The 11132-nt window shown below is 65.7% G+C and overlaps 2 protein-coding genes across 2 annotated transcripts; one reads left to right on the forward strand and one right to left on the reverse strand.

Moving 5' to 3' along the window:
- Window positions 1–838: 838 nt before the first annotated feature.
- EMIHUDRAFT_94933 (hypothetical protein) lies at window positions 839–4692 on the forward strand (the record flags this gene model as incomplete). The annotated part of the gene is made up of 4 exons (XM_005794071.1): window positions 839–1301; window positions 1363–2356; window positions 2892–3651; window positions 4372–4692. 4 exons carry the CDS (start codon window positions 839–841, stop codon window positions 4690–4692), a joined length of 2538 nt encoding a protein of 845 aa, XP_005794128.1.
- Window positions 4693–6486: 1794 nt separating this feature from the next.
- On the reverse strand, window positions 6487–7940 carry EMIHUDRAFT_94935 (hypothetical protein; the record flags this gene model as incomplete). Its single annotated transcript, XM_005794072.1, has 3 exons — window positions 6487–7044; window positions 7187–7486; window positions 7530–7940. The coding sequence occupies 3 exons, from the start codon at window positions 7938–7940 to the stop codon at window positions 6487–6489; spliced, it is 1269 nt and encodes a 422-aa protein (XP_005794129.1).
- Window positions 7941–11132: the final 3192 nt, after the last annotated feature.

The raw sequence follows: 11132 nt of genomic DNA on the forward strand, positions 1-11132 counted from the left end.
CGGGCCGGATGATCGGTATCGGGTTACGGGCTAGAGAGCCCTAGCCCCGGGGGTGCGCGTTCGCAGGGAAAGGGCCGTAAAGTAAAAACACGGGTCTCCGAGGGTTAGTTCCGTGTACCGGGTTTCCCCTTAACTGCAGAACGCCCCCTCTACTCGGAGCTAACGGACGACTAACATGTTTTCTTTCTTTTTCTACTCGGAGCCAGTGATACGAGAATACGCACATGTTACGAGAATACACACTGCCCCCACGGAGTACCTGTACTACTCGACGATAATACAAGAATACGCAGCTTGGAAGTTGCAGACGCCTATAAAGGAAAAACAGCAAGCTAAAGCTTTCGGCGGCTAAAAAGCAAAGGACGGGCGCTTTTGATCGGCAAAGCAAAGTTGGAGTAACGGCGACCGCGTCGTCACAATGCCAGTCGCCTGTCGAGCAGCCTTGGCGGCGCGCATGCGCCGCAGGGTTGACCGACAGCCGCGCGCCTCGAGCATCTCGCTCCACTCACTCGCGGCACGACGCACCCCCCGCGCGCCGGTCAGCGCAACAGGAGTATTGCGACATGCTGCACAACGCGCAAAGGACAGCACTGAGAGGTTGGCGCCAGTCGCCCACCAGCATGTCTCAGCACCGCGTGTGAGGGAGCATGCTGCGCACGCTGATGCAGGAGTCCTGCCAGAATTCATTCGCTCGACACCTATCTAGATATTGCTCACGCCGTCGAGCACGGCGTTCAAAGCGACGCGCTCACTAGAGTGTAGTGTTGGGCACTGTCAGAGCGGTGTTACGACACCGATATCGTCTTAACGACGCCAACGTGCACGCTGGCAGTCTCCAATGTCAGAGCAGAGTGTCAAGCCGGTCGTCGTGATCGCAGTCGGCGTCATCGCAAGCATGTCTTTCAATACCGGCTACGACATCGGTATAATGTCGTCCGCGAAGAGGCTCATGGCGCTCGACCTCGACCTGAGCCCATGGCAGGTTTCCGTGTTGGTCGGCAGCCTCAACATTGTCACCGGCCTCGCCAGCCTGCTTAGCGGCGTGGCGGCGGACACCCTCGGAAGGAAGAGGCTCATCCTTCTCTCAAGCTTCATCTGCACAGTCGCTGTGCTGCTTATGGGAGCCGCCAGCGGACCGAACGCCTTTGCGATGGTGATGCTTGGGCGCACCTTCAACGGCATTGGCACCGGGCTGGCTCTGCAGGTGTCCCAATGCTTCGTCGCAGAGATTGCGCCGAAGCATATCCGCGGCTTGCTCGGCGCGTCGTTCGAGCTGTTCATCAACATCGGCGACTCTCGCCGTGTCTATCCTGCCATCCGTCTCCGAAGCTCGCCTGACCATGCACGGTTCGCTGGGTTTAGGCATCCTGATGGGCTACATCGGCGGCTGGGCGCTCTCCGGTCTGCCCGTTGGCACCGCCTGGCGGCTGATGATTGGGCTGGGCGCTGTGCCGCCCGCGGTCGTCCTGCTCGTGATGCCGTGCATGCCCGAGTCGCCGCGCTTCCTCCTCGGAGCTGGCCGCGCGGACGAGGCGGAGCGAGTCTTGTACCGGATCTACGCGCCTGCCGAGGCGGCAGCCGCCCTGCAGGAGATGCAAGAGGAGGCGGCCAAGCACGCCGGAGCTGGTTCGGGCGCCGGGCTGCTCACGACGGCACGGCTGGTCCTCTGTGCGCCCGCGCCACGCACGCGCCAGCTCGCGCATGCCGCGCTCATGACCGCCTTCCTCCAGCAAGCCTCCGGCGTCGAGGCGGCGACCTACTACACTCCCGAGGTCATGGAGGCTGCCGGGGTCGAGGACGAGGCGTCGCTGCAGCTGGCCACGATCGCCATGGGCGCCGTCAAGGTGAGTGTGATCGGTGTCGCCGCGGCGGTCGTGGACCGGTGCGGACGCAAGCCGCTCCTCGTCGCCTCAAACGCGGGGATTGCCGCCGCGCAGCTCCTCCTGTCTGCCAGCTTTGCGTCCGGCGGCATGCTGTGGGCCGCCCTGGCAGGCCAGTGCATCTTCATGGCAACCTTCTCCGCCGGGGTTGGCCCTTGCACGTGGCTGCTCATCCCCGAGTCCTTCCCGCTAGCCGCGAGGGGCGTCGGCGTCGGCATCGCCACCTTCATCAACCGCATGGCCGCCGGGGGGATCGCGCTCGTCTTCTCCTCCCTGATCCGCACCCTCACCCCCGCCGGCACCTTCCTCTTCTTCGCGATGTGCGCGGCCGGGGCCGCGGCATACACCTCGGCGTGCGTGGTCGAGACGAAGGGCCTCTCGCTCGAGGAGATCCACTCGGAGCAGCCGCGTTCGAACGGTGCCGCGGCTCGTGCTCCTGCTGCCGCGGCGGACCCTGCCAGGACTGTCCTAGTCAGGTCCGAATGAGTCCCCGGGCTCAGGGCGCGGGCGGGGGATCGATTCGGCTTTTTTGGGAGGTTCGATGTGTTTTTTATGTGTTTTGAAAAGGGAGCTCGGCCGTGTCATGATACATGATTTGATATGATGTCTCACATATGTGTGTATGTGAGAGAGAGATTTTTATTAACCAACAAGAAATCACGACTCTCACAGTGATTTGGGCTCGGCAGCTTGTCAGCCCTCAGCCGAAGCTGGGGCCGGTCCCGTAGCCGAGAGAGCCCGCGCCTTGTATGTGTCGCCAAGGCCCAAGAGGGCCTTCGTCGCGCCGCGCTGCCAGGGCTCGTGGATTCGGTCGCCGCCATAATTGACTGGGCGGCCGAATTCTTTTCCGCTGCCTTTTTTGTGGTGCTAGTCCTTTCGAGTCTGCTGTGAGCGGAGGGCGAGAAAAAAATCGAGCCGCGAAACTGGTCGTTGGCGCGTTCAGCCCACTCGCGCAAGCGCGCCCCACCCTCTGCCGCCCTCCGCTCCCATTCGCATGCCGCCTCGCCGCAGAACTCGCAGCCCCGCGCCACGGGCGCGGCGCGTCCCTGCAAACCCGGTGCCGCAAGAGCCGGACGGCGCGCCTGCTGCCGCCGCGCCCGCCGCTACGCCTGCTGCCGCCGCGCCCGCTGTCGCGCCCGCCCAGCGCCCGTGGCTGCGGCCTCGCCACCGCCGCTGGCTCAAGCACGGGGCAACGAGCGTTCTCATGTCCGGCGTGATGGTGGCCACGCTGCTCACGGCGGGCGCAAGCCTCTCTCTTGCCGCCTCGATCGCGTGCCTCTCGAGCGTCGCCCTCTGTGCGCTTCTCTCGCCATCCGACGCAGCAGCGCCGACGGCCGACCCCATCGACACCGGCCTCGCCTGCCCAATTTGCTTTGACGTGCTCGTGGAGCCGGTGACGATGAGCTGCCAGCACAGCGTCTGCAAGGGCTGCCTGCGCCGCCTCATCGACGCAACCCCCGAATGGGAAAGCGTGCGCTGCCCGAGCTGCCGCTCGCCGCTAACACGGGAGGTGCCGGCGGGCGTCAACACGATGCTCCAGGCGCAGGTCGAGACCCGCCACCCCGCCGAGCTCGCCGAGCGGCGCGCGAGCGAGCGTGCGGGCGGCGGCGGCGGCTCACGGGTTACGCTGTGGGAAATGGTCAGACAGCGGCTCGCACCCGGGCCAGGTCTGGGATTTCTCGGCGCAACACTCGGCTATATCCTCTTGTTCTGCTACTTTACCATCATCTTCGTCGCGACGCCGCTCCTCGTTTCCGTGCGATACAGCGAGGTGTGGGTCGAGCCGCGCAGCGGCATGGCATGGACCCGTTCCTTCCTTCTTCAGCTTTGCACATGCGCGTGCGCGCTCTGCCCGCTCCGGGACCGTTGGTCGACTGTTTTTGCCGTCGCCAGCTGCCGCCTCTTTGCAGGCCTGGGAGGCAGCACGTCCGCTCTACTTGGGCCAGCTGGCTTGTTCGCTACCCTCACTTTGCTGCGTTGGCTGCCGCCAACGAAAGGCATCCTCGGCAAAGCTGGGGCAGACGCAACAGCCGCAGTTGGCATCGCTGTTGCGCTGACCATCTCGACCGCGCACGCAGTGGCAACGCAGCCGCTAGGACAGGCAGACCCGTGGCTGCCTCCCGGCGCCTTTCTTGCTGTTGCTATCTTACAGCGATTTGGCGATCCACTTGAGGCACACACCATTGGAGGCGGAGCCGTTCACCTTCTCCTCGCGGCCGACGCGTTGCTTCTGCTCTGGGCCATGGAGAAGCCGCCGTTGTGGCTCGTCAACCTGCTTGTGCTCCCCGTTGCATTCTTCCTGGCGATTTGGCCCGCTCCTGGTTGCGAGTTTGTCGGGTGCACCTCAGGACAACCCACCGAAATCATCATGGCGTTGCTGCTCGGTGCCTCTACTCTGACGGCACTCGCGATGGCTCTCCTGCAATGGCCGCAGGTGAGTTGGCAGTCTTCAGTGCCCCTTGCGTGGTGCGCGTGGGGATATTTGAGCCAGGTGCGCCTCTGCGGAGCGTGGGTTGACCCCCTTTGGAAGCGTCTCTTTTACGCGCTGCAGCTCGTCGCGCCCATCGGCAACATCGCGCTGAGCGTTTGGCAAGACACGCGCGTCGCCGAGGTCTCGTTCTGGGGTGCTGCTGCTTCGATTCTAATGCTCTCCCACGCGGTGGACCGCTCTCCCGTGCCGCTGTACATGCCAGCTCGCGTGCGGGCGGCCGCGGACCTGTCACAGGCCACTGGCAACGCCATGATTGCTTGGCAGCTCCTCGCTACGCTGCCCTCGCTCTGCGTGCTCTGGACCGCCGCCCAGTCTCTCTGAGGCGCTGCTCCGAGCGCTGATCGCGAGCGGGTGCACTCTCGACGAGCCACGCCGGGCCCCTAAATTGCACCGGGGAGAGAGGGCGCTGCCTTTCTCCCGCTGCGCTAGGCGTGGCAGCGCTGCGTGATCGCGCGTGGCACCTGCGCCAAATACAGAATGCATTGGCATGATACGTTTCTGTCGTCGTCAAGGCTGTCGCCTTGCCTTGCATGAGAGATGTCCCGCGCGGTAGGGTTGTGCGCGGACGGCGTCTCGAGTCGCGTTACGCACCCCGCCGCGCTGCCTGTCGAAGAACCGAATGTGCACACCGGCCGGCGCGTGAAGGGTGAAGGCCGTCAGGCCGTGACCGCCGTACCCCGAGAGAAGGATTTTGAACTGTGTTCCCGCGGCTTTCGCGCTTTTTCGCGTTTTTTTGCTGGCACTTTGCGCTTCCGCTTGGTCCCCCTCCTTCGGGATTTGCATTTGGTGTTCTTACTGTATGTGTACGGGGCTCTCTACTGAGACGTGGTGGAACGACGCACTCTCTCCCCTCTCATGCTCTATTCGTCTTTACTGGACACCACGCGCGTGCGTTCGCAGATACGTAGGGTCCTAGGGAGCGTACACGATGCTCTCTCAAGACTCGAGATGGCGGTCGCGCAAATACTTGCCCAGCGCGTCGAGGGGCCGCGAAAAGTCGGGCAGCATCTTTGACACCGTCCTCATCGCCTCCGCGTCGCTCGCGCCGGAAGGTGCGATGGCGGCGACAAAGGCGGCGCGCTGCGGCGCGGCGTTCACCGCGGCGGCAAACACCCCCCGCACCAGCGCGTTGTGGTGCTTGCGGAGCGAGTGGGCGTAGCCAGCGGTAACGCACTCCTTGAGGGACGCCTGCAGCGGCTTCACCAGCTCGAGCAGCAGCGCCTCGATTAAGCGCAAGGCGCGGCAGAGCCAGAGCAGCGAGGTGCATGCGGAGCCGTCGCGCCGCGACGCCTTCTTCGCAGCGGCACGGCAGCCCGGTCCGCCGCCGAGCGCCTCGAGCTCCGCATCGCACATCTGCTGCAGCGTCGCGCCTGGTGTGTGGAGTCGCCAGAGCGAGTCCGCGTTTCCGAGCAGGTCCGACTTCACGATGCCCATGCCAGGCAGAGCGTCGAAGATGGTGATCAGCGTGTACGCGGCCGAGAGAAACTCGCGCGCCGGGACGCCACCCGACGACGGGCTCGCGCGCCGCAGGGCCTTGAGCGTGTCAGGCATCTCGTCGAGCAGCGGCCGCTTGAGCTTGACCCTTGGCGGCGGCCCCGCCACGCCGTCGCCACCGCGGCCGCTCAGGGCTCGCGGCACGGTGAAGGCTGCGGCGGCTGCAACGGCCAACACAAACGACGAGCGTGGTGTTGGCACGTCGATGCTGAGTCCCATCGCCAGCTGTTATCGCCGCTGGCGCGGGCTTCTAGAATCCGCAAGTGGACAACTTGAGTGGCGCGGTTGGTGAAGAATTCTACAGCGCACATGCCCAACTCTCACAGCAGACTGGCACGGTGAAGAACTCTCCACAGCACGGTTCGCTTCGTCCACCGAGCACCGCGCTGCGAGCCTGTCGTGTCCCTTGTCAGAAGCAGGAGAACCCCCGGTGCCATGATCGTCCTTCCAAAATCCTGCTCGTGCAGGTGGGGACCCTGTCTTCCTCCCATCCCTCGTTTCTTGTCTGTTGGCGTCTTTCTTTCTTTTGATCGTCCCCCCTTTGGCGTGTGGGGCCGCGTTTATTATTATTTTCCACCTTCATGTGAACAACGAAAACGAAGCTACGCTTGCACCTGCGCCTTAGAGACACGACGTGGACACGACCGAGCACGCGAGCTCGTCGGACGTGGGATCGTTCGCGACGGCGTCAAGCTCGTCGGACTCCGGCTCGGTTCTTGTGCTCGGGGCCGTGGCGGCGGCGGCGGCGGCGGCGGCGGCGGCGGTGCGTGCGGTGGCGACGGGCTGGTTGTAGAGCAGCAGCGAGCCGAGGACGAGGGCCATGCCCGAGAGAAACAGGGCCGACGGCGGCGAGGCCGTCACGATGGACGTGACGGCGCACGTGAGCACGATGGCGCAGGCCGCCGCGTACATCTTGACGATGTTGTCGGCGTGCTTCACCACCGCGGCGACGAGCAGCCCGCCGAAGGCGGTGCTGGCGACGACGGCCCAGACGAGGGGCGAGAAGCCCTGCAGAGGGCCTCGAGCGACGATGGCAGAGCGGTCGGCGAGGAGCAGCAGCGCCGCCTGCGGGATCGAAAAGAGGCCCAGCTGCACGTTGCGCATCCAGAGCGAGGGCGGCGGCGGCGGCGGAGGCGCGGAGGTCGAGGCGCCCGGCGGCGGCGCCGCCTCCTTGAGCACCTACTCACGCGCGGCGTGGCGCTCACCGTGCCGAGACTGGTCGCGGTCCTCTCCGTGCGAGTGCGCGGCCTTCTCGAAGTAGATGTTTGCGAAGCCGGAGAGGAGCGACGAGCTGAGAACGGCGGCCACGCCGAGCAGCGACCTGGGGGATGGGCACGGGGATGGCCAACTGCAGCTCGAGGTTAGGGTTATGGTCACGGTGGAGGCAGCAGGTTGGGATGAGAATGAGAATGAGGGTGAGGGTGAGAAATGATCGGGACGGGCTGCTCTCCCGGCCGCACCCGCCCGCGGGAGGCGCGCTGCCCGCGGCTTCGCCGAGCTGGACGGTGCACACGCCGAGCGAGAGGAGGAGGAGCGCGAGCCACTGCGCAGGCTCGAGCCGCTGGCCGAGCAGCCGCACGAAGAAGAGCGCGGTGAAGAGCGTCTTGGACTGCGACCACAGCTGGTGACTCGTCGCCTACAGGGCAGGCTGCGAGAAGGCTCACCGGGCCATCCTCGAGAGGCGACCGAGCTGGTGGCTCGTCGGCCGAGAGGCGGGAGAGAGAGACAAACAGCAGCCGATTCTGAAGCAGGTAGCAGAGCGCAGGCACGGCCATCTTTGCCGTATCGCCGACCCGAAGCAAGCAGCGCCGCACCGCCGCCAGCATCGGCCGCACACCGCCCTCCTCTCTCGCGATGAGGGCGAGGCACAGCGGGAGCTTAAGGCACTCCGAGAGGAAAACGGCCGCGGACCCGAGGTAGAGCGGTGCGCCGTCTGCGGCTGGTCTGCGGCTGGAGGCGACCATCAGAGCAGTCGCCGAGTTCTGCACCACGAGCAGGGTCAGGACGACCCAAGCGATTGGCAGCCCCACAAACCGACGCGGCTTGGCCACGTCCGGGCTGGCAGTGGCAGCCATGCAGGTCTGACCTAGCCTCGATCCGGCCAGTGTGGTGTCCAACGTGCAGGCCTTGCCTCGGTCGCGACGGGCGGTCAGAGCTGGCTGGCGAAGAACAACTGCACCGCACGGAGGCGGCGACACAAGCGCTACTGCGCAACCGAGAATTGGAAGCATCAGAGTCATCGCTCTGCACGGTATCAGAGGCGGTGCTTGCTCGAGCGTACGAGCAGCGCTGCTCTAGCAGCAGAGGCCGCGGTGCTAGGCTGCTAGCAGGGCGAGAGAGCAAAGCCGATGCTGTGCAAAATGACTTCCGAAAAAGAATTTTACCGGTTATGTTTTTTTATTTTCTGGCGACGGCTAGTGCACCTCACCCCTCTCCTTAAAATCCCTGTGTGGTGGCGGCGTGCCGTCCTCCCATCCCTCCCTTGGGTGTCCGTGTTCTTTCTTTCTTTCTTTTGATTTTCTTTTTACGATTAAGGGAAAAGATTTTTTAATCAACACGACACTAGCGGGACTGGCGCGCGCTGGCACTGACACATGCACATGTGCATGCACATGCATACACACCATCATCGAAAAAGAAAGTGCGGCGACTTGCACACACACAAGGAACACTGCAGTGAAGCAGTGAGGAGATTAGACTTGGGCCCGCGAGCCTCCTATTTCGTGTGTGTCACACACTCACACCTTGAGCACTTGAGCACTGGATAGGGTCGATTCCGCATGGTACGGGACCCCTCGATCGTCTCGCCCTCCCTCACTGGTGTGTTCTCCTATTTCGACAAGACCAGCGCTGAGCCACAGGCTGAGGGCGCGGAGAGCCGAAGTCGAGCGAGTGTTATGGCCGCCCTCCCCTCACTTGGCAAGGTTGGTGAAGTGTGGGTGCTGCGCCCTTCGCTTGGCCGCGAAGCGCCCTTTCATGATGGGGGCAGCTGGCGCTCCGCGGTACGGTCGTCGTCGTGATCCTCCTCCATCGCTAATGCGAGAATGCGACGGTCCAATGCGTGCAGTTCAAGTCCAGGTTGTGTGTAGTAACGTCAATGCTCGGCCTTGCGTCTATGATTGTTGCTCGTCTCGCCCTGGATGTGAGGTTACCGACTGCACTCCAAGTGCTCCAAGTCTCTATGCTTGCTGCTTGAAGTTGTATACGCCAAATCCCCCTAACCAAAGAGTCTGTGTACTGTGATCTGTGATCTGTGAGGGTCCGCCCGCAGGCGCATTTTGTATACCGAGGCGGTGCCCGGTGCCGAACCTGTCGGACCTTCCGCTTGAGACAGCGTTGTAGATCCCTGGGCGAGGGTGATGGCGTCCCCGTCGGGTCAGGGCTGAAGGCGGGGGAGAATGTGCATATGCATGCATGTTTCCTATGTTGGTTAGCCGGGTATATGCACACAGTGAGTGAGTGGGTGGGTGGGTGGGTATTTTGGTCGGTGTCTGCAGCCTCCTAGAGCCTAGCAGTAAGGCGGCCGGCGGTGGGGCGGGGGGGGGGGGGGGGTCCTGTCTGCCACCTTCTTTCTTTGAAAACAAAAAGAAAAAACCGTAGACGCGGCTAGCAGTCCCTCCGTGCGTGCAGGGGCCGCGCACCAGCCCGCTCCGCCCGGCCGCCGCAGCCCGTGCCACCACCATGCCGCCCAAGACGCCGCCGCGGACGCCGCCCAAGACGCCGCCTCGGTCGCCGGTTGGCCCCCACGCGGCTCTGCAGAACATCGACGTCCTGTGCCTCGTCTTGAAGCAGCTCGCGGCCAGCCACCGGCAGTGGGCCGCAGAGTGCGAGCGCTCGTCGCAGGTGTGCCAGCTGTGGCGCGCGTGCGCGCGGCGCGTGCGCAACAGCCTCGAGCAGTGGGAGGAGCACTCCTTCCTCGTCACCCGCTTCTCGACGCGCCGCTGGCCGCGCCGCGCGCGCACAATGGAGCAGGGCGAGGTGCGTCCCTCGCCGCCGCTCCTCCTGCCAACCTTCACCACGGGCGGCGTGTTCGACTGGCAGCTCGCCGTCTACAACCCGGCGGTCGACCACCGCGGCAGCGCGGTGCGCCGGCCGCCCGGAGCCGCCTTGACGGGAGGCCTCGCGGGCGCGGCGCTCGCAGACTCGCACTGCCTCGGCCTGTCGCTGCGCGTGCCGTCGGCGGAGACGCAGCCGGCCGGGTGGGCTCGGCGGACCGAGGCGTTCCTCGCCGTGCACCCGCCCCACGCGCCCGGCGAGACGCCCCCCGCCAGCCTCAGCATCCACTTGCGCCACATGCTGCGCCGCGGCTGCGACGAGGCGGGGCCGGCGTGGTGCGTGCGCGCGGCGGAGCTGGCGCAGTACCTGCACGAGGACGACTCGCTGCGGCTGACGGTGCGGCTGCGCGTCACGCCCGGCAGCCGCACCTGCACACTCGGCGACGAGGCGCACCCCCTCGCACGCGACGACTCGCAGCGCAGAGAGCAGGCGCCGCGCGCTCCCCGCCCCTCCTCCCCGCCCCTCCTCCCCGCCTCGCCCTACACGCACGCACGCACGCACGCACGCACCGCTGCCACATCGGGTGCGTGGGATGTGCCGGAGAACTCTCACGCAGATCTCACGCAGCGCACGTGCGGCGAGCAACGCACGGCGCCGCACTCCACACTCGCACTCCATGCACCCACCACATACTCGCACTCCATGCACCCACCACACCCTCGCCCGGCGGCCCATCCTCCCGGCTTGCCGTGCCGCTCCGCTCGCGCCCGGTCTCTCGCAGTGCCCCAGTCTCTCTCTTCCGTCTCCAACTGTCTGTACCGACGCCTTCCCCCTTTGCGCTCGCGCCCTGGCAGGCGGGCGGGCGCAGCTACGCGGGCGGGCGGAGCTTCCTCTGCGGGCGCAGCTATGTCTGCGTCTCGTGCCGCGGCTCGTCGATCGAGCAGCGGCAACACGGGCGGCGCGCCGCAGCAGGGTGCGGGCGGAGCCCTGTCCTGACCCGCCTCGCGCCCGCCGGCTCTCTGGTAGGTGGGAGGGCATGCACCGCTGCACCGCCGGCTGCGACTACGACCTCTGTGACGAGTGCTGCGCCGCGGCGCGCCGGACCCGCCGCGCCTCTCGCGCCTCTCCCGAGCCCCTCCCCTGCCACCGTCTCGGCCGCCTTGCCGTCAGGCGCGCCTCGTCGCCGCCGCATCCTCCGGTCTCGGCGGCGCGACCGCCTCGAGCACCCTCCGCCTGCCGCCACCCCTCGCGGCGCGCAGCTCCCCCCCCCC

The sequence above is a fragment of the Emiliania huxleyi genome (assembly GCF_000372725.1).
Source record: "Emiliania huxleyi CCMP1516 unplaced genomic scaffold EMIHUscaffold_1, whole genome shotgun sequence".
Lineage (NCBI taxonomy): Eukaryota > Haptophyta > Isochrysidales > Noelaerhabdaceae > Emiliania > Emiliania huxleyi.